Source organism: Oncorhynchus kisutch, linkage group LG19 (genome assembly GCF_002021735.2).
Source record: "Oncorhynchus kisutch isolate 150728-3 linkage group LG19, Okis_V2, whole genome shotgun sequence".
NCBI classification, from domain to species: Eukaryota; Metazoa; Chordata; class Actinopteri; order Salmoniformes; family Salmonidae; genus Oncorhynchus; species Oncorhynchus kisutch.
In genome coordinates this window covers 31327397-31350750 of record NC_034192.2, presented here as the reverse complement: position 1 = coordinate 31350750, position 23354 = coordinate 31327397, and the positions used below count along the sequence as shown (strand labels likewise).

At 43.5% G+C, this 23354-nt stretch overlaps 1 protein-coding gene and 1 long non-coding RNA gene across 9 annotated transcripts in view; one reads left to right on the top strand and one right to left on the bottom strand.

Annotated features, from left to right (window-relative positions):
• Positions 1-22889, bottom strand: part of LOC109864670 (Kv channel-interacting protein 1-like) — a 30821-nt gene extending 7932 nt beyond the window's left edge. The window contains exons 1-3 of one of the 2 annotated variants that reach the window (XM_020452537.2): positions 22049-22889; positions 290-414; positions 76-145 (exon numbers count right to left, since the gene is read on the bottom strand). In XM_020452537.2, coding sequence (XP_020308126.1) covers positions 76-145; positions 290-414; positions 22049-22112 — 259 coding nt within the window. In that variant the 5' untranslated portion in view covers positions 22113-22889. The remainder of the gene's footprint in view (positions 1-75; positions 146-289; positions 415-22048) is intronic. The other variant, XM_031797710.1, reaches the window with a different exon arrangement.
• LOC109864671 (uncharacterized) lies at positions 2467-7524 on the top strand. 7 transcript variants are annotated; one of them, XR_004204226.1, is made up of 5 exons: positions 2467-2594; positions 2862-2977; positions 3426-3528; positions 3642-3697; positions 3976-7524. It is a non-coding gene; the product is annotated as an uncharacterized LOC109864671 (long non-coding RNA). The 7 variants fall into 7 exon arrangements; XR_002251473.2 differs by having other exon boundaries at positions 2514-2603; XR_002251472.2 differs by having other exon boundaries at positions 2514-2603; positions 3952-7524.
• Positions 22890-23354: the final 465 nt, after the last annotated feature.

Here is a 23354-nt window from a genome sequence, read left to right as displayed (position 1 = left end):
GGCTTACACAACACACCCACTACACAACAACAACTTTACAAGTTATGGAGACACATACACAAACTAATTTCTTACCTCCATGGGGAAAGAACTGGGCGTATATCTGTTTGAAGGTGTCCTCGTTCACCACCCCACTAGGGCACTCCTACGGTGGAAATAGAAACAGAGAAAGAAAGACAGAGAGACAAAAAGAGAGAGAGAGAGAGAGAGAGATGAGCCACAGAGAGACATCGGTGACGGACACAGAGTGATGGAGAAATGGAATGATAAGTATAGACTGACTACATACGTTTTTGAAGCCACGGTAAAGGACTTGTAGCTCTCTCTTGCTGAAGTTGCTCTGAGCCTCCAGTTTATCCAGCCCTTCTGGCCGATGACACACAATGCTCATCTCAAAATCATCATCAATTTTATCTGGAGAGAGAGACATACATACCGTAGATATGAGATTTTTGCAAAAGGTTGCATTTTCATCAGCCATGGAAAATAGAAATAGGAAGGGAGAGAGAGAGAGAGAGAGAGAGAGAGAGAGAGAGAGAGAGAGAGAGAGAAAGAGAGAGAGAGAGAGAGAGAGAGAGAAAGGGGAAGTATTGAGTGGTTCAGGTAAGAGAGGGCACAATAGGACAGTGGGAGAGATGGAGCAGAGAGAAAAAGAGAGACAGGAGGGTAGAGAGAGTGACCTCAGTGACCTGATCATTAACAATTCATTACTGCCTCTGCCAGAGGGGAGGGGACCAGAGGACGGACAGACGGGCACACGGGCACAGGCGCACACACACTCCTCCAGGCCATTTGGTTTCATCCTGGTGGCAGAGCTGTCTCTGTCAGTGTCTCATTAGTGAGGGGGTGGAGAGTGCTGACTCCAGCCCGAGGTGAGGTAATTCAGACCCAACTCACCTGGGAAGCCAAGTGACACTTACGTTACAGGCGCTCTGACAGATGCACTGTTCAATGGTACCGTACTGTCACACGTGCACTGACACACAAAACCAGCCTCACACAGAGCTAGGGTTGCAAAGCTACTGGTATTTTACCAAAGCTACTGGTATTTTACCAAAGCTACTGGAATCTGCAGTAATTTGGGTAATTAACAGCAAATCTATGGCAATCTATCGTAACTTTGATAATTTATACTAACTATACTACTTTTGTTAACCTAAAACATTTATTCATGTGCAGTATTCCTTTTTTGGGCCTGCTTTAAATTATGTACGGCTTATAACGGCTTCAAAAAGCCTTCATAAACACTACTTAAATGTGTGACAAATCATCTATAACCATATGTCATTCTTTATAAAGGGTTCATAAATGTGGCATAACTGTGGGACATGATTCCCAATGTCAAATGTGGCATAACACACTATGTCAAATGTGACATAAACCTGTGCTTTATAAAGGGTGACATAAGCGCCACTTAATAAAAGCCTTATAAATCATATTCAATAGAGGCTTCACAAAGCATTTCTAACCCTGTCATGTATCTTGGTAGAGCATTGCAACGCCAGGATATTGGGTTCAATTCTCGGGACCACCCATAAGTCAAAATGTATTCATGGCTGTAGGTCACTTTGGATAAAAGTGTCTGCAAAATGTTATATTATATTTCACTAAGACATTTTTAGGATGGCTCAACCTCTTTCCCTCTTCGGTGCATAGTCAATATTGGACCTGACCTCAACTTCCACCAAAATGCTGTGCAGCAAGATGACACACACTCTAAAGTGCAGTCTTTCGCATCAAACATCATTGTTAGGGCATCCATTACATTTTTTTGCCTAAATTCTGTTTTCTTAGTTTTGTTTTCCCAGGTTTCGGATTTCCCACGTTTTTTTATATAGAAAAACGAAAACTTTTGATTTTCTGTCTTCACAACAATGCTTAAACCACATCAGGGGGTGACTTTTGAGTTATGGAGGAAATCAATGAAACGTAGATTTGTAATTGAGTGTAATTGTCCTTTAATTCAGTGAGCATGCCCTGCATTGTTCGATTAGCGGGTTTTCTGTAGTGCGTTATGCGCACATGTGATATGATTCGGATGACACCGGAATGGGCATACTTTACTTACTGGAGCTTCACGTGAAGGAAAGAGTAGCGGAGGAAGGAGTTCGCTTCTGCTGCAGTGTTCATGGTAAAATATTAGCATTGTGGCTGTGCTTCGTGTAAAAGGCCAGGAACACAACGTATTATTCAGAGCCCCACGAAAGTACACAATATACAGTATACATCCTAGAGATCCTACTGAGCATTCCCTAACATACTTTTACTGCGGCACCCAGGATAGTTATTGCTGTAAGCCAATATGTATTCCATATACAGCTATTCGCATTGGCGGCATTTATTTATTTAAAACCCAAATGTAATGCAAATGTCACTTAAATATGAACAAATATGAATCATTTTAATGTTTCAACAATAATTGTTCAAATATCATGAATGGTTATCGAATATTTTATAGTATTACGTGGGATACTTTTATTTAGAACATTTCGTAAATTCCGTGACCCGGAAGTACTTTTTTTAGTGTTGCTGACGAGACGCTGAACAAGTGACGAGTTTGAACATTAAATGCCAACTTGTGCTGCCACCCGACAGTAAAAAAAGTTAATTAAGCTTTATGAATTATAATATAAATTATTTTGTTGTAGTTAACTGTTGAGTTAGATTACATACAGTAGCTACCTCAATTGTTATTTTTAATAATTTCGGTGACTTCACCTAAATGTAGCTTGCTAGCAGGCTCAGCTAAATGCAATTCACCTTAGACACAGCCATGTCTCATAGTCACGTTATGACATTTGTAAATTAAAGAGAAATATAATAATAGGAATTTAATGGAGTTTCCCCTTCTTCCCATTTAGAGTTTCTGGCGCAGCACAGCAATGGTCTTATCCAGATGGTGGGACAAAGGCATTTCCTAACAAACATGCTAACTTTCTTTAAGGTTGGAACCAACATGCAGTAACTCCAGCAGGAAGTAAGTGTTGATACATTTGTGTTTACACCATTAAGCCTTTATGTGTGTTATTAATGACCAAAGGTGTCTGACCTTTCAGTAAGCAAAGCGTCATATGATATAAGACATTTATGTGTATGTTATTAATGACCAAAGGTGTCTGACTTTATAGTAAGTACAGCACCATATGATATAAGGCATTTATGTACAGTACCAGTCAAAAGTGTGGACACAGCTACTATAACACATATGGAATCATGTAGTAACCAAAAAAGTGTTCTCTCTTTCTCTGTCTTTCATACACACACACACACACACACACACACACACACACACACACACACACACACAATTACTCCATTGTCCAACTATTAGCGCCTAACAATACAGCAATAGTCATAGCTATCTTCCATTAATAAGGAAGTTTTGCACAGTACACATTTACAACCTTTTAACTCTATTTGCTCAGCAGGCTAACGCGGTCAAGAGACACATACTATCCGGGTTGATATTCAGCATAGTAGTGGTGCCAGTGGTAACTACTCACCCTCAACGTGGATGACCCCCACAAGGTGCAGTAGTTTAACCGCCCCGCAGATCAGAAGCATAATAGCTATGATATGGAGACTGCTCGCCTCATGTTCTCCCTCATTATCCATCTCTCCTTTATCTCTACATCTATCAGGTCTACCGCTGGTTTTTCCCTTTCTTCCTGTTCTCCTATCTTCCCCTGCTCTGGCGGTACGTATGTAAACTTTCTACAGGACGTATCCCACCCTCTATCCCCTTCCCCTCGCTCTACTTCTGTCTCCTCTCACTGACTGCAACCACTATCATTCTACCTGCCTCGCTCTCTCTCCACCTCTTCCCTCCTTATCCCCCTCGCCCATCTCTTTCTCTCCCTCTTAACTTCGCACCATGCCTGTGACCCTCACTCCCCCTATCCCCAGTTTCCCGCTCTCACACTCATTCCCTCCCCCTTTCTCTCTGTTTAGTAATAGAATGTCCTTCACTCTCAGGATGGACACCACCTCCAGGGCGAGAGATGAACCACTGAACCTACCAGAACAATGATACACTCACCTTCAACCTGCCAGCTGTGTGTGTGTGTGTACAGTACATCACAGAGCTGTGCTTAACTTGCTTGAAGGTAACTTTGCTAAATTTACGTTATATCCTTTAAATGATACACAATTACAATAGGCACAAGTTATTGTCCCCCATGTAAACCAACCAGTGACGCCAAGAGCTTTTATTTTTACCTAGAAAATACATTCCACTGTATGTATAGGCCATCATTGTAAATAATAATTTGTTCTTAACTGACTTGCCTAGTTAAATAAAGGTTTAATAAAAATCTAAAATACAAATTAATAAAGTAAAAACAACTTGCAGTAATTAAAATTTACCAGTAGAGGGAGGCAGACTCTCTTGCAAGATTAGATCCCTGACTGTCATTGTCCACTTCCTCCTTTCATATTGGTCTATAATGGTATTATTCCAGAACCTGTTCAGCACTTTGAACATGTCTTGTCAGGGTTTCCTTACAATGGAATGGGCGGCAGGTAGCCTAGCAGTTAAGAAAGTTGGGCCATTAACCAAAAGGTTTCTGGTTTGAATCCCCAAACTGACTAGGTGATTTTATTTTTGTCAATGTGCCCTTGAGCTAGGCACTTAATCCTAATTGCTTCTGTAAATCTCGCTGGATAAGCGTGTGATGTAAATAAGTGTATGCATCCCTATTCTTCTCCTCTGTCGTCCTATTCAAACTGATCCCGGTAATCCTTCTGTACGAGACGCTCGTTTGCATAATCTGAATCAGGCAAGGGCTACAGCTGCTTCTCATTGGCCGTTTAACAGCGAGGAGCACTCGCTAAGAAGCATAACCACTACTCTGACATCACAACACTGAGCAGGTACAGTGCCTTCAGAATGAATTCGCACCCATTTTCTACATTTTGTCGTGTTACAGCCTGAATTTGAAATGGATTACATTGAGATGTTGTGTCACTGATCCACACACAATACCCCGTTATGTCAAAGTGGAATTATGTTCTTAGAAATGATCAACAACCAATTTGACAGAGCTTGGAAGACTTTTTGAAAGAATAATGGGCAAATATTGTTCAATCCAGGTGTGCAAAACTCTTAGGCCCCAATTCCGACCCGAAATTAAGAGTGTCTAAAGGGAACGTAGCATTGGAAGAGCATGCTATTCACCCACTATTCGTTTTGGGTGGAGATGGAATAAATGAAGGCGTGGCGGAGGTTTGTCTACAGCTACACCGTATTCTGACCTTGACTTCATTCCCTCATAATTCCACCACCTTTACACGTGAGGAAACCATGAGATTGGTCAAGCGAACCTGCCGGATCCAAGTGGAAAAAGCATCTACTTTCCTTTTCCTAATGGAAATAACAGAATTTCCCGTGCACATTTATACATTTATAATTGTATTTATAAATTGGTAAGTGCTATTGATAAGAGCTGGGTAAATGAGTAATCTGTTTGTAGAAGGGGATTGCAAATAGTAATTGTTTTAAAATATTTTTTTCCTTATGATCCCTGGGGATTCATGTGAAACTAGCCATACGGAAGCAAACTGAAAGTCATATCAACATGACATCTATTGCCCCTTTTCCATGGTCAAATTGGAAATAAACCGTTTTGTCGTTATTCTGAATTTGAATTGTGTGCCCTCGTAATTTGCACGGATGAAATGTGGAGACTAATGCTACAGACATCAGTAGGGCTGATGAGTTGATCTATGCACTTTGTTTTGACTATGTGCCCGGGCTTTTCTCCATTTTATTTGACCGTTTGTAACATGTTAAATATTAGCCACTATCGGGAGCCACCGTTAGTAATACCCACGCGCATGTATTTTTTGCATCATTCCATTCTGTTTACCTCTCTTCCCTCTGTCACATCCTTGTAGTTGTTCCTGAGGGTCGCTGGCATTAGTGGATCACATTAGGCTAACGTTGTACAATCGTTTGACATGTAGCCTATTTGAATCATTATGGAACTCAGACCACGCGTAGCAGGTTAAACCTGGAGCACAGTTCATAACGACTGGATCGTAGTCGTATGATCAGCGAGGATCAGGGTAGATTTATAGGACTGTTGTTCAACCCCTATCGTGCGCCTTTTCCCCACCTCCCGATATTTGGTGGATTGATCTTGAATATGGCAACTTTCAGGGTGAATCAAACCACTGTACTTTTTAGTCGCCGTTATATTTTGTGTGCAAAGGTTCATTTTTGTACTTTCCTAACCCTAACGTGACTGAATAATCTACATGAATGTATCTACCAGTTGGTGCTGAAACAGAGACGAATATGCATAGATGGCTTTCTTTCTTGGCAGCCTATATTCTGACCCTGTTCTCTCAATGTGTTCTAATGAGTCTGTCGACCAAATTCTAATTAAAAGTACACCTTATTTAAACAGATGGCTGAGGACAAATGTACTTTTAAAGCCCATTGAATGAAAACTCAGTGAGAATATCTGTTGGCAACTCAATAAGGCAAGTCTGAATCGCCAAATACTGAGAAGTGTGTAGGAAAGGCATGTATAGGAAGGGCATACATTCCTAAGTCAGGATCGGGACCTTAGACTTACCCAGGATGATGGAGTGTTTCTTCCACTTTGACACGACAGAGTATTTTGTGTAGATCGTTGACAGAAAATTAACAAGTCCATTGTAATCCAACTTTGTAACAAAAAGAAATGTGAGCAAAAGTCAAGGGCGTGAATACTTTCTGAACGCACTATATATGGATCCCTAACATAGACATATTACACACACAAATGTATTACCACAGCCTTACCTCATACACTCACAGCCATTGGAAATAGGATACTCATTTTTAAATCCCATTTGACTAAAGCAACTTTATCGACTTCAGGGTGGCAAATTGGCATACCTCCAAACATACAACTATGCATGCCGTAGGTTCACCCTTCACACGCCAATAAATCACTGTCAAATTTGAGGCAGCCCTACTGCCAATGTATGTAATCACCAGCCTTTTGAATGGCTCACTATGTCCAAAACGGACACACAGAGAGTGGCATCTCCACACATTCTTAAGAGAGTGCAAAAGCAACACACCCATTAAAAAACAGGCAGAAACTGACCGACAAAGATTCAGCAAACACACACACACACACCACTGCACTAATTATTACGTTAATGCCACGAGACAGTCAGTGTGAAAGGCATTAGAGTTCATCCGTCCGCTCATCCCCATGGACAAGAAGAGAGGCTTCTGCATATATGGTGTCCGCAGATGAAGACACACATACACTACTAGATAGTCAACTGAGGGCGTCGTCACAGGATGTCTTGGTTAATAAGCACTCTCACACCCTGCAATACAAAGTCTACACCACAGTGTGGGTGAGAGAAGGAACAGGAGGGAGGGAGGGAAAGGGGATTGAATGGGAGAGGTGGATGAGAGAGAAAAAAAGAGGGATGTGGAAGGGTTGGGATGAGAGCGAGGAGAAAGATGCAGATGATACTGTCTGAAGTGTGTGGGAGAGAAAGATGGAAGGAAAGAGATTAAGAAGAGTGGAACGAGCTAGAGAGATACGAGAGCACAACTGAAGAGGGAGGAAGGAGACAGAGAAAAAGACAAGGTTGACAGAGAGAGCAAGGGAGGAAGAGATGTGGAGAGAGAGAGAGATGACGAGGAAAGGGTAACGAGAGAGAGATGGCGGAAAAGACACAAAGGGACAGAAAGTATGAGAGCGAGAGTGGCAGGGAGAGAGAAGATGAAGACAACATTGCTTCAGGGGGCCAGGTGAGGTAGGGAACGATGGAGGCGGAAGAGAAGGAATGAACAATTCACCAGAGAGAAAAAGCCATCAAAAAGCCTCTGTTGAGACTCAGTCAGACTGACTGTCCCAGAAGACAACAAGCAGTAGAGAACATCAGGGAGATAAAACCCAGAAACAGAACAGGATAACACACGTCGAGAGCACAGCGTTGTTATGATAAAGCGATGACATGACAATGCATTGCCAGAATAGGACTATAATCACCTTAAACATATCACATTATCTGCAACATGTCACAAGGGATATCTGACGTTCTCACGGCCTTGTATTGAACACAGAGTAGGCCTAGCACACACCATTGATATGTCAAGACACAAAAACTATATTTAATCATGTACGTGTTCATGTACAGTATGTCAGTATTTCATAATATCAAACGTGATACGTTAGCCAATGGGATTTACACTAAACAAAAATAAGAAACCCAACATGCAACAATTTACAGTTCATATATTGAAATCAGTCAATGGAAATCAATTCTTTAGGTTTCACAGGACTGTGAATACAGTCACAGATACGTTTAACAAAAAAGGTAGGGGTGTGGATCAGAAAGCCAGTCAGTATCTGGTGTGATCACCATTTGCCTCATGAAATGTTGGAATCTTGTCCCACTCCTCTTCAATGGCTGTGCGAAGTTGCTGGATATTGGCGGGAACTGGAACACGCTTTCGTACACGTCGGTCCAGAGCATCCCAAACATGCTCAATAGGTGAAACATGAGGTAATGGCGGCGGACAAATGGCACGACAATGGGCCTCAGGATCGAGTCACGTTTTCTCTGTATATTCAAATTGCCATCGACAAAATGCAATTGTGTTCGTTGTTCATAGCTTATGCCGGCCCATACTTGAAGCCCACCGGACCATGGGGCACTCTGTTCTCAAAGTTGACATCAGAAAACTGCTCGCCCACACGACTCCATACACGCTGTCTGCCATCTGCCAGGTACAGTTGAAACCGGGATTAATCCGTGAAGAGAACACTTCTCCAGCCTGCCAGTGGCCATCGAAGGTGAGTATTTGCCCACTGAAGTCGGTAATGATGCCGAACTGCAGTCAGGTCAAGACCCTGGTGAGGACGAAGAGCACACACATGAGCTTCCCTGAGACGGTTTCTGACAGTTTGTGGAGAAATACTTCAGTTTCATCAGCTGTCTGGGTGGCTGGCCTCATACGATCCTGCAGGTGAAGAAGCCGGATGTGGTTACACATGATCTGCGTTTGTGAGGCCGGTTGGACGTACTGCCAAATTCTCCAAAACATTGGTTGTCTTGGCAAAGGAGAAATGCTCACTAACAGGGATGTAAACAAATTTGAAAGAAATAAGCATTTTCTGCGCATGGAACATTTCTGTGAGCTTTTATTATTGTATTTTTTTTTACCCCTTTTTTCATGGTATCCAATTGGTAATAGTTGCAGTCTTGTCTCATTGCTTCAACTCCCGTATGGACTTGGGAGAGGCTAATGTCGAGACCCATGAGTCCTCCGAAACACAACCCAACCAAGCTGCACTGCTTCTTGCCTTAGACCACTCTGCCACCCGGGAGGCCCCTGGGATCTTTTATTTCAGCTTGTGAAAATGGGACCAACACTTTACATATTTATATTTTTGTTCAGTTTAATGTTATAATGTTACAATATGGCAATAGCCCATATGGAAATATCCTAGAATGACAGAGTAATATGTAAAAGTATGCAAATTAGCAATAAGTAATATGCAAAAGAATGAGCAATAAGTACATTTTCTTCTGGCTAAAAATGGAGAGCAACAGGTCCTCAACACCCCCTTCTCTCCCTTTCCACAACCCCCCCCCCCCCCCCCCCCCTCTACTTCTTTCTCTCTCTCTGTCTCTCTCTTAACTTGTGAGTACATGCCCTAAATGGCCTTGGTTAACTTTGGACCCACATGTCTCAGAATACTGCGCTGACCTGTCCCTCCCGAAAACGGACATCTTTGTTGCCATGACGACCGTGCTTCCAAGGTAACAGGCAAGAAAAGAGTGTGTGAGCAGAGTGATAAACACCTTGTGCATGTGTGTGTGTCGCCCCTCCACTGCTGTGCGCACGCACGCACGCACACACAATGTCACTTCCTTCCACCTCCAACACATGGACATGCAAACACACAGACACCACACCTGGGCATGCACCTAGACATGAACACTAGCTATACATTATCTCTTTCCTGATGAAACTCTCTCTCGCTCTTTAGTTTTTACACACCTGTTACCTCAGTCTCTCTCACACAAACATTCAACAGATGCTTCCATGGTGTAGTGACACAGTTACCTGATTATTAGTGTGTGTGTTTGACTTTATATTGGTTGCGTGTGTTTTTGCTAGGTGTAGGTTGTGTTGTTTTCATAAATGTGTGTATGTGAGTGCTAACATCCTTTTTTAAGTTGTGTGTGTGTGTGCACGTACATGCCCATGTGTCTCTCCTCTGGACGGCCTCCCCTCCTCTCCCCCTTGGTTCTCTCCCCCATGGTTAACGTGCCACCACTGCGCCCATGTTGTCGTCATGGTAACAGCCTTGTCTACGTTCTGTCTGTCTGAAGAGGTTTCATCACGTCTGACAGTTTTCACTCCCACTGCCCCCCCCCCCACTCCTTCCCTCTCTCCACTCATCCCTCTCATGAACCGACCCCCTCTTCCTTTCTTCTACCCTCTCAATCTCTGTGGAGGCACTTAGCTCCTCTCCCTTCCTCTCCATCTCTCTCTCACCTGTTACACATTAGTAGTTGCTGCTGTGCTCCTACCCCCAAAATACTCTAGAGCAGGCCTGGGCAACTCCAGTCCTCGGGGGCCTGATTGGTGTCACACTTTTCCCCCATCCCCTGGCAAACAATCCGTGAATCAGTGAATCATTGAATCGGTAAATCAGTAAGAGGTTGATTCATTGAATCATAGATCATGATTTGGATTTCACTACTGTTATACGATTCCATCCCCCCTAAGTATAAATATGACACTCAAACACACAGATAGAATCACACACACACACACTAATTATTTAAGTTAACCAAATTGATTTCATACATAATCATACTGTCACACAAACACCTTCACAGACACACACACAAATCATTCTCAAGTGAACAGAGACCTGTGTGTCACATCTTCTCCTGCCTCTTTCTCCCCCACCCCACACACACACACAGCCCTCATAGCTTGTACATGAAGCACACACAGCCCTCCAATCCATCAACCATCTCACTTATCACCCAGTTCATGCATCATCACATCCCCCAGTACATACATTAATCTATAAAATGCACACTAGGAGAGAGAAGAGGGAGACAGAAAGGAGGAGAGCGAGAGGAAGGGAGGTGGAGGGGGAGAAGGAGTGTGAAGAAAGGGTGGGAGAGGAAAAGGAAGAGGATGAGGTGGTGATGGACTTAAATTAAAGGGAAGAGAAACAGGAAGAGAAGGGGAGAGAGAGGATGTAGAGAGAGAAAAGTGTAATAGACAGGCGTTAGAGAGCAAGGTGGAGAGAAGGGGGGGATCATGATATGTTACAGTTTTTTTAAATAATTGCTAGGACCCATTTCTCAATACTTACTGTAGGTCACTTTTTCCAAACTCTTCACACAGTTCTCCTAATCAACTTTCAACTTGGCACAGCAGTTAATTTCACATCCCAAATGCACTAAAACAACCAAAACACTTCATACATGTCTCAAATCAACTCATTCTTCCGTCACCCAACGTGCACACCTTGACACTCACAAAACAATGACCTAAAAAACACTAACAACAGTTAGAATTGCTCAACGTTTTCTTTTGTAAAATGTCTTTACAAAACAAGAATGACACCTCCCTACTGTTTAGAATTCACTGCAGTATATGTTACAGGAATGAATCAGACATTATGCAATATGCTTCAATATGTTTTATGGCATTTTTTGGCATTGAGTGATTCCAAAATACAAGAATTTGTATATATACCATCTACCAATACAGATACAGTAGCAGTGCTGGTCAACCCTGTCTTCTGCATTTGGCCACAGGTTCTCATCCACATCACATCTTATGTCATCTTGGGCAACACACCTAGGAACTAATCTATTGGCCTGGTCCACCCCTGGCAATCTTCTGCAGATTTGTCCAGGCATCCAGCATTCATTGCGTCCAGGAGGGACATTTGATCATGTGGATGGTGGTCATAAACCTTCCACCTCCATGAGGAAAATAATTCCTCTATGGGTTTGAGGAATGGAGAGTAAGGAAGGAGGAAAAGTGACACCATCCTGGGATGGGCTGCAAACCACTCTGTGACTTCACGGGAGTGGTGAAATGTCACACTGTCCCATACAATTACAAACGTCAGCCGATTTCGCCTCACTGCAACCCTTTCCTCACCTGGCACAACCCTTCCATAGAGGTCATCCAGGAATGTAATGAGACGCTCGGTGTTGTACGGCCCAATTAGCGGTTTGTGTAACAGCCATCCATCAGAGGATATTGCTGCACACATTGTGATGTTGTCACCCCTCTGGCCCTGGACATCCACTGTGGCTCTTTTCCCAATCACATTCCTTCCTCGTCACTGTGTTTTGGCCAGGTTGAAACCAGCCTCATCCACAAAGACGAATATGTGGGGTGTTTGCCTGGCTTCAATCTCCATGACTCTCTAAAATAAATCCACATGGCAACATAAGAGTTAGGCTATTACGGTAGTTTACATTATACCTAAAAACATGCCATTGTGTGCCTCTGCCCTGTTTGGTTTTGTTCAAAACCAGTTCTGTATTTTATAGTCATCTTACCTGGACATATTGGTTCCTGAGTTGCTTGACTCGTTCAGAGTTCCCCTCAAAGGGGACAGTGTACAGCTGCTTCATCCTGACTTGATGTTGTTTCAGGACTCTAGAAATAGTTATGCATACATTGTGAATATTTCCATATGTATCGTTCTCTGCCAACACTCTGTCCCGAATCTCTGTGAGTTCTATGCCATTGTTTCTGACGACCATATCAACGATTGCAGTTTCCTGCATAGCAGTGAAAATCCTACCTCTCCCGCCTGTGGGAGGTAACCGTTGGGTCCTAAGCAGAAATACAAAAACAATTACACACAAGTGGGTTTGGAGGCTTTGCTCAATTGACATCTGTAATGTGCAGTTCAGTCAGATGCCCTTGTAGAATGCACATCTTACCTGTTGTTTTGCCATCTATGTCTCACAATAGATGCCACTGTTGAGCGTTGCAAATTTGGCTGCACTCTCAGACCAGCCTCTCTCATTGATGGACCATGATTTATTGCATGATCAATTATAGTAGAGCTAATCTCATCTGAGACTACAGCTCTTGATCTTCCTCTCAAGTCCTCTTCCACCACGCATACATACTCCTCTCCCTCTCCCAGCCACTCTTCTTCCTCTGTCAGCCACTTCTCTATCGCTGGCTGGGTACCATGTTTACATTACAGTTCAGCATATTCCTAAAATGTCCCCTTTTGGATAGATGTAATGAAATTGAAAGACTAACACCTGGGTGTTCAGCTACAATGGGAATCAGCTGTGGTTGGTCTAATTGTTTTGATAGCATTTCATGTTTTAGATGTGGAATATATTTCAATACAGTATTACTGTAGAAATGTAGCAAATTGCTATCTTAATCAGTTTTGTCTCATCTTAGATTTTGAACTTAAGTTTAACAGTTTTGAAAAGAGTATGTAAACATGTGCAAATTGGCCTGTAGGTACATAGAGTTTGTGGTGGTGGTGTCCGAGTGAGAAAAGAATTCATGAAATGTGAAAGATGTAGCCACTGAATGCATTTTGTACCAAAGCAATGAAAAAATGATCCACAGTTTAGCCCACATAGACTGCTGTTGTGCACACTGTGAGAAGAGTTTTGAGACAGTGACCTAAGTATTGAGAAATGGGTCCTATGGGTTGCAAAAAAACGTGTGATTTATTGTGTGATATCCTGTGCAGTGTCACACACGTGTGCGTGCGCTCTATGCATCCTGTACTGTACGTTCTGTCCCCAGGTGTGAACAGAAAGGAATGTATGATCCCAGTGCAGCCAGGTCTCTGAGGAGTACAGCAGCATGTGTCCTCTGCGACCACATGTACTGTATGCATCATGACCCATGTCCACTACCACTCATCATGTTCAGAAAATAGAAAAAGAGGTTCAGCGCCAGGTTTGTGATGCCGATAAAACACAAATACTTTAGTGGGCTCTGCTCTTCACTTTCAAGTCTGTCTTTCTCTCTACCGTTCTCTCTCTCTTCATCCCTCCAAGGAAACCGTCTCCACCTCTATCTTTCATTATATTCCTTTATCTAGAAATCTCTCTCTCTCTCTCTCTCTCTACAGTAGCTCCCACTCCACACTACTTCCTCAAGGTGTAGCCTAACTTAACACTCCTGGGCAAGTTGTTATCTCCTGCTCCATCTCTCGAACTCAACAATGACAGGGAAAGTCATTTCCCTGAGGTACACATAATAGTTTTTCTTGCTAGTAACCATTTTACTGAAAGGAGGAGGAAGACCCATAAAAAGTGTGTGTGTCGTATTGTGTGTGTGTGTCATATTGTGTGCGTCGTAATGTGTGTGTGTCGTATTGTGGGTGTGTGTGTGTGTCTGTCGTAATGGGAGTGCCAAATTGTGTGTGTGTGTGTGTCTTATTGTATGTGTGTGTCTGTCGTAATGGGAGTGTGTGTGTGTGTGTGTTATTGTATGTGCCTCTGAAAAGCTTGTTGAATCCCTACGGGCAGATTGAGAAACAGCTACACTGTTTATTAAGGTCCCTGTCGAGATGAAAGAAAAAGACTGAGGAAGAAGACAGAGCAAGAGAGAGAGAGAGCGAAAGAGAGTGAGAGCGAGGAAGAAGAATCAGGTAGAACAGGAGATGAGAAAGAACGGAGAAGACAGAGAGACAGAGGAGGTATGGAAACATGTGACTTAGGAGAGAGAAACTGGAAATGGCAAGAAAAGGGGGACAGTAGGGGACAAACATACTGATCTCAATGAAGATGAAGTCAGTCAAACTCATCCCTCAAACCCCAGAAACACTCATTTCCCCTTAAGACCAATGATTTCACATCTACGTGCATCTCTTCCCTTTATCAAGATAGATTTTGTGAGCCTTGAGACTTCTCTTCACAAAAAAAACACATTTCAAATGAATCCATTCCTTTCCTTTCGGGTAGATATCAGTCCTCAGATATGTATCTCCATCTGGGTAGATATCAGTCCTCAGATATGTATCTCCATCTGGGTAGATATCAGTCCTCAGATATGCATCTCCACCTGGGTAGATATCAGTCCTCAGATATGCATCTCCACCTGGGTAGATATCAGTCCTCAGATATGTATCTCCACCTGGGTAGATATCAGTCCTCAGATATGTATCTCCATCTGGGTAGATATCAGTCCTCAGATATGTATCTCCACCTGGGTAGATATCAGTCCTCAGATATGTATCTCCACCTGGGTAGATATCAGTCCTCAGATATGTATCTCCATCTGGGTAGATATCAGTCCTCAGATATGTATCTCCATCTGGGTAGATATCAGTCCTCAGATATGTATCTCCATCTGGGTAGATATCAGTCCTCAGATATGTATCTCCATCTGGGTAGATATCAGTCCTCAGATATGTATCTCCACCTGGGTAGATATCGTACATTATATCCTCAGAAAATCTATTCTGCATCAATATCAATTAATTTCCTTCACTGTCTTCAAAAATGGACACAGTATATATTTAGCAGGATATACTTCACAAGCTTTCAGTCATGAACACATCTCTTCAGACTATCAATTTCATGTTATGCATTCCTTCCAACCCTCTTCATTTTTTAATCTCTCCCAGCACAGACGTCATGAGCCCTCAACATTATCTTCAGAATACCAATTTCACATCAATATCTCTTCTTTTGACTCACAGTCCAAAAGACGAGTCTTGCTGCTCAGACAGAGATAGCTGTATCTCTCAGAGTCTCAGACCTGGCTTTATCTCTACCAGCATAGAGATGATCAACCTTCCTTCCGTCTCAAATATCATTCAGTCAATCAATCAAATGTATTTTACAAAACCCCTTTTCACATCAGTAGTTGCTTGACAGATACGCAGCCTGAAACCCCGACGAGCAAGCAATGCAGAGGTAGCGGAACACAGGTTGATTAAGAATCCCAGTCCCATTTATCTGTCACCAACGCCCTGAGAAAGACAGAGAGGGAGACAGAGAGAAATGGAGCCACCATACTTTGACACGCTTTGCTTTTATTCTCGGCTAACTGGGGCTGATGTGATTTCTCTGCTCCCGGTGCTGTGACAGACTGGGGACTCGGTTTCAGAACAGCATCTCCTCCCATTCTGATTTGCTCTCTCATTTGTTTGTGGGGTTGAGAGTGGGAGCAGGGAGGAAAGCAATTCTGACAGTCAATCTATGGGTCTGTTGGGGATAAGGGCACATATGAAGAGATACCACACACATAACTTAGAGATGTCAGCGCACACACACACACACACAGTTCACTTGACGGGCAAAACCCAGTTTGAGCTACACCATGACTCATTGACCTCCTGCTGTTTAGGGCAGTCACATAAGCCTCTCTTCACATCATAATCGTCATGGCCACAGCCATTTACAGTGACACGTCATATAACGTCATATATCCCCCCCCTCCCCCCAGCTACTAAAACACACAGCTATAATCACTCAAGCATACAGAAACACATACAAGATAAACGTATAGCAGCACAACGGGGGGAAAAACACCACAGGCATGTTTTAAATCATGAATTATTAATATGAGTCTTATGGTATGTGTCAGAACCATACAGTGCAGCTATGTCATGTATCACTTCTGTCATTTCAATGAAGCCATCTATCAATCATCACACCTATGTTATAGCACACAGCTCATTACAATAACACCGGGCTGGGGACGTCACTCTTAGAAGTTCCGTCTTGAAATTTAGGGTGTTTGAATAATTCAGGATGTCCCTAATCTGTTATTATTAAAGCAAATCAGCGTCATTTTTCGAAATCTAAAATGTCTGCCGGTCATCTTCCCCGGGCATGTCAGAGATACTGTGTTTAGCCACTCTCCCCGGGGACCACCGAATCAAATCGAGCTTTCTTTACGTTGCACATTTCAGCCATGAATGCATCACAGGGGGAAAAAACTGAAATAAAAAACGATGAGAATAAAAACATAAAACAAACAGAAGAAGATGAAAAACAGAAGAAGAAGAATAAAAATTGAAAGACTAAAAAAAGTACCCAGAGGAAAAGCAAAGCTAAAAAGGTGTGTTTTAAGAATTATTTTAAAACATGTCCACAGTTTTGTCTCCCCTCAGATTCTCTGGCAGGCTATTCCAGAGGCAGGGGGCATAATAACTAAAGGCTGCCTCTCCATGCCTCTTAGTCTTAGGCTTTGGAATAGTTAAAAGGCCAGTACCAGAGGACCTGAGGGACCTTCTGGGTACATAACTTAAAGCATATCTGATATGTATTAGGGTGCACAATCAAGCATTGATTTTAAAACCAATCAAAGAATCCTAAAACTCACAGGCAGCCAGTGCAGAGACCTTAAAACCAGTGTACTGTGTGCTCTCCATCGGGTCTTGGTCAGTACCCGTGCTGCAGCATTCTGTATGTTTTGCAGTTGACCAATGGATTTCTTGGGTAGACCAGACAGGAGAGCATTACAGTAGTCAGGCCTGCTTGTAATAATAGCATGGATGAGTCTCTCTGTATCAGCCTGAGAGAGAAACGGCCTGAGAGAGAAACTCAGGTGGTAAAAAGCTATTTTGGTCACATTCCTGATGTGTGATTCGAAATTGAGTTCAGAATCTAAAATGACACCTAGGTTTTTTTTACCTGGTGTTTTATCGTTATTATCGTTAAAATGTGCGGCCAGATTCTCTCTCTGTGCTTTGGCTCCAATAATAATTACTTCGGTCTCGTCTTGATTTATCTGGAGGAAGTTGTGAGCCATCCAAGTATATAAATGACTAATACAGTCTAATAATTTATCCATGGAGATAAAATCCTCTGGTGACACAGAAATTGGAAGGTGTGTATCGTCGACGTAGCAGTGAAAATCAATGCCGTGCTTTCCGATAACAGCCCAAGGGGTAACATATATAAACTGAACCGTACCGGACCCAAAATCAAACCTTGTGGAACACCACAAGTGATATCTATAATGACATAAAGTGTTTCTTTATCATTAAACCCCAACATGTTTCAGCACACCAGCTTTAATCAGGGTGCTTCTTACATCATTGAACAAGCCTGGCTCTATGTCAGACTCTGGGCACTCAGCCTCCTCTGGGATTGGATATGAAAGGGTAGGAAACTGAAAACCTAAACCGTGGCAAATATCGTGGAAGAGAGTGAATTTAAACTTGGCAACCACTCAAACAATCGCACATCAAGCTAATTAAATACTAAAAACTTAATTAAACACAGACACCGGCAAATACACACACACACACACACACACACACACACACACACACACACACACACACACACACACACACACACACACACACACACACACACACACACACACACAGGCACAGTGCTGTGGGCAATGGATGATCACCCCTGGATAGAGCCATGTGTCTAGTAAAGCTATTTGGCAGTTCTAATTGCTCCTTTTGGTGGGTGTCTTTTGATGTGTGTGTGGGGGGGGGGGGGGGGGGGGGGGGCTCTAGAAGCAGAGAGGAGATGTGCTGCTCCTCTAATGCTGCTGCTGTAGCCTCTTCAGTCTGTGTCTGAGGGGGATATTAACCCAAAGACACACCCACAAACTCTACCCTAGATAGACCCACATTCACTCTACCTGATTAGCCCAAACGCTTCAAAGCCTGAGATCAGCTTTAGGGAAGCACGCAGCGTGGACGTCCCTATCAGACCTCAAAGACAGAGCGAGGCAGAGAAAAGGGGCGGAGAGAGAGAGAGAGATTGAATACAGAGTAAGATGGGGTGAGAGAAAGAGAGAAGGGGGATGAGGACATTTTTGATAGAGTAAGAGAGGGGTGGACGGGTGGACTATTTTCTTTACAGCTCGGTTTCCATCCAATTGGGGGAAACATTTTCATGTGAATATTCTATAAGCCGCATAAATATAATATACACATTTTTTTCCATCAAGTTGACTTGCAGATGAAAGGCTGTGCGTGACGATGGAGCGCATATAAAAAGCACATGAATTCCCATGTGTCGAATAAAAAATACATGTTCATTTAAAATGGGTTTTCATCGTATTTTCAACTCTACTGATGGTTTTCCCACAAGGAATATACTGTGCCCACTCCGGTATTTTTGAATATTCGCATGGAAATGTGTCACCAACTGGATGGAAACCGAGCTGATGTTATCGATTTTTGTTATTATCTTCTCTGGGGAAATCATTCTTATTGGAAGTAGTGTGTTGTGAGGTGACAGAAGATAAAGGATCATCGTTCCCTGAGGCTCCACAGAAGCAACGGCAGAGCTATGATCTCCTGCTGTACTGAATAATGTCTCTTCATCTCTCAGCCTGACCTTTGCTAATCTCTCTCCCTCCCTTCCTCCCTTCCTACCTACCTACCTACCTACCTACCTTCCTTAAAGGTTCAATGCAGCCATTTTGATCTCATTATCACTTTCAACAACAACAAAATCCCCCCCCCCCACACACACACACAAACACACAAACACACCAAAGAAATTGCTTTTTAGCAAAGAGCAATTTCTCAAGATAGAATTTTGCTACGACTGCCTGGAAGTCGTCTTAATGGGGAGGGGAAAACTGAAATCTAGATTAAATCTAAATTATTGGCAGAGAGGTTTAGAACTCTCTTTCTTATTAGTCTATCGCAGGCCAAAACTCCATCCCACCAAAACAGGCTTAAACTTCAGGCAGTCTTTTCAAACAGCTCTTACATTTTCACAATTTCACAGTATTGACCCATGTTGACTCCAATTCCTCCCACAGTTGTGTCAAATTAGTTGGTAGTGGATCTCTACTCTGAATAGTTTGTTCCGTCTCTTTCTCCACCTCTCTGTCCGTCTACCCATGTTAACCTCCTCTCTTTCTCCACCTCTCTGTCCGTCTACCCATGTTAACCTCCTCTCTTTCTCCACCTCTCTGTCCGTCTACCCATGTTAACCTCCTCTCTTTCTCCACCTCTCTGTCCGTCTACCCATGTTAACCATCTCTCTTTTTCCACCTCTGTCCGTCTACCCATGTTAACCTCCTCTCTTTCTCCACCTCTCTGTCCGTCTACTCATGTTAACCTCCTCTATCTACCCATGTTAACCATCTCTCTTTCTCCACCTCTCTGTCCGTCTACCCATGTTAACCTCCTCTCTTTCTCCACCTCTCTGTCCGTCTACTCATGTTAACCTCCTCTCTTTCTCCACCCCTCTGTCCATCTACCCATGTTACCCTCCTCTATCTACCCATGTTAACCTCCTCTCAATCTCCACCTCTCTGTCCGTCTACCCATGTTACCCTCCTCTATCTACCCATGTTAACCTCCTCTCTTTCTCCACCTCTCTGTCCGTCTACACATGTTAACCTCCTCTCTTTCTCCACCTCTCTGTCCGTCTACTCATGTTAACCTCCTCTCTTTCTCCACCCCTCTGTCCGTCTACCCATGTTACCCTCCTCTATCTACCCATGTTAACCTCCTCTCTTTCTCCACCTCTCTGTCCGTCTACACATGTTAACCTCCTCTCTTTCTCCACCTCTCTGTCCGTCTACTCATGTTAACCTCCTCTCTTTCTCCACCCCTCTGTCCGTCTACCCATGTTACCCTCCTCTATCTACCCATGTTAACCTCCTCTCTTTCTCCACCTCTCTGTCCGTCTACACATGTTAACCTCCTCTCTTTCTCCACCTCTCTGTCCGTCTACTCATGTTAACCTCCTCTCTTTCTCCACCCCTCTGTCCGTCTACCCATGTTACCCTCCTCTATCTACCCATGTTAACCTCCTCTCTTTCTCCACCTCTCTGTCCGTCTACCCATGCTAACCACCTCTTTCTCCACCTCTATCTACCCATGTTAACCACCTCTTTCTCCACCTCTATCTACCTCTGTTAACCACCTCTTTCTCCACCTCTATCTACCCATGTTAACCACCTCTTTCTCCATCTCTATCTACCCATGTTAACCTCTCCTTTCTTTACCTCTCCATCTTAATCACTCTTCTTCCCCCTTTTACCTATACTCTGTCACCTCCTCTTACTCTACCTCTCTTTCTATCCCCCTCTCATTACAAACCTCTGTTCACCTCTATCTCTCCTGCCTTTTGGGACTCCCACTCTGACGCGACGTCTTGGAAGTTGAAGCGGAGGTTCTGTAAGCATGTTATGACATGTTCTGTTTCTCAGGAGCTTGTAGCTTTGTACTGCTAGTCCAACTCTGTAGAAACTGTACCGTTTCAGCTGTGTTGATTAAATAGAGGAATAGATCATGGACAGTGTCTTTATTGTAATGGATAATGCCCTTGTAGACGTAGTTCCTGTAGACCTAGTTCCTGTTGCTCTAGTGTTTTATAGCTCTACGTCTGGGAGTTCTATGCTCTTTAGTTCTGGGTCCACTGGTGTGTGACAGAGTCAGTCTGGACATCAGTAGACACACCACAGGCAATGGCTGACCGATTACAGTGATTTCCTCAACACAGCATCTCAAAGGATTCTTCTTGTCCGGCTCCCCTCTGAGGACTAGAAAGGCGCCCCTATAACCTAAAGACAAACAGACAGACTAATACGCACTCAAGCACAGACAGACAGACAGACAGACACGCGTGTGCTCGCACAAACACAGTTTCCTGTCCTTGTCAGACAGTACACAGGTGCTGCTTCAATGAACAGAAGGAGAGACGTTGAGGCTAGTGAATACCATCACCTTTTATAGACATTGGGAACCTCTATTTCCCTTAGCAGAGTGCTGTGTACACATACACACACAAGCACACACACGTGCTAGCACTTGAGAACTGAGTTGGTTTTCCTCACTGTAACTTTGCTCTCCTCCGTTATCCAATGTTTATTTACATATTCACTCGCACAATGTACATGTAACGCCATACGCATAAACAACCCATCACAAATGGATAAAGACACTAATGGATACCAGTACATATGCAGGCAAACTCACGTGCATAATGTAGCCCACACACACTCACGTAAGTGGAGTACCTACACCTACGACCAAGTCTCTCACACCCACAGTGAACTGGATCAGCTTACAACTCTGAGAATAAACAACGGAGGTCTTACCTTTCCGATAGGTCCGATCCTGCTTATTGGATTGCATGGAAAAGGTCCCCATGACGAGACCCATGTTTACGGCCGCACACGGGGTTTGTGTGTGCGATTGATTGAGTGTGTGAGTGTGGTACAACTGATTCCGTTAAGATATGAACATGAGGCTACTCTGTGTGCAAGCCAGTGTCATTCCTCTTCCGTCTGACACCTACGCAGTTGTAATGCCTGTGTGTGTAAGTGTGTGTGTGAATGAGAGAGAGAGAGAGAAAATGCACTACGGAGCTACCTTTGTCTGTATGGCAACACTGACACCCCTGGGTTTACAGCCATCTGTCGCTCTCTCTTTCTCGCTCTCTCTCTCTTTCTCTCACACACGATCCCTCTCGATCTCTCTCTTACTCTCTCTCTCTGTCACTGGCTTCCTGTCATTCTATCAATTCCTTTCACACTCTCCCCATTTTCTCTTTACATACACCTGATACTCCCCCTCTTTTTCCCTCTCCGTCTCTTCCTCTCTTTGTCTGTCTCGTGGGGAGATGATGAACACACTGTTGCTTGCAGAGGAACAAGAAGCCAGACACAATCTCCCTCTACCTCACAGGGGAAAGCTGAAAGCCCGGGAGGAGAGAGTGAAGAAACCCGAGGAGAGAGGGAAGAGGGGTGCAGAAGGAATGGAGGAGAGAAAGATATATATTCAGTTTGATGAAAAGATCATTTGAGAATTTGACTCTAGGTAATGCAAGAAGCAGCTGAGTGAGAAACGAAGAGAGAGAAAGAGATATGAAGTGAGAAAGGGGAGGGGGCTCTTCTCAGCCCCTCTTGCTATTCCGCAGACACGCCGTCTGCCTGTTGTGAGTGGTTTTGGGATTATCTCACACATGACTGGCTTGGCGCGCGCGCGTGTATGTGTGTTGATTGTGTCTGTGCGTATGCAGTGTGCGTATACATGTGCCTAGTGTCTGTGTACTCGTATTTCAAGTGGGTATGTGCTACCGTGTGTGTGCAGAGTGCTGATACGTGTACAGATACACTGAGCCATACATGTCTGGAGTGGTGCTCATCGTTCTGTCACCACTGACCTGATACACAAGGGACTGCCTGGGACCACAATAAACCTCCTGTGTTATCACACACACTAAACCACACGGGACCACCAGGGAGTGCTCTCAAACACAGAAATGGATATTAGACCAGGAGTGCTTTCACACACATGCAACCACATTAGAACACTGGCATTCTGATTTACAGGAGACCCCATGGGATCACTAGTAACCCACACACCCATGCCACTACTTTGGCATTGTAATAATATAATCCA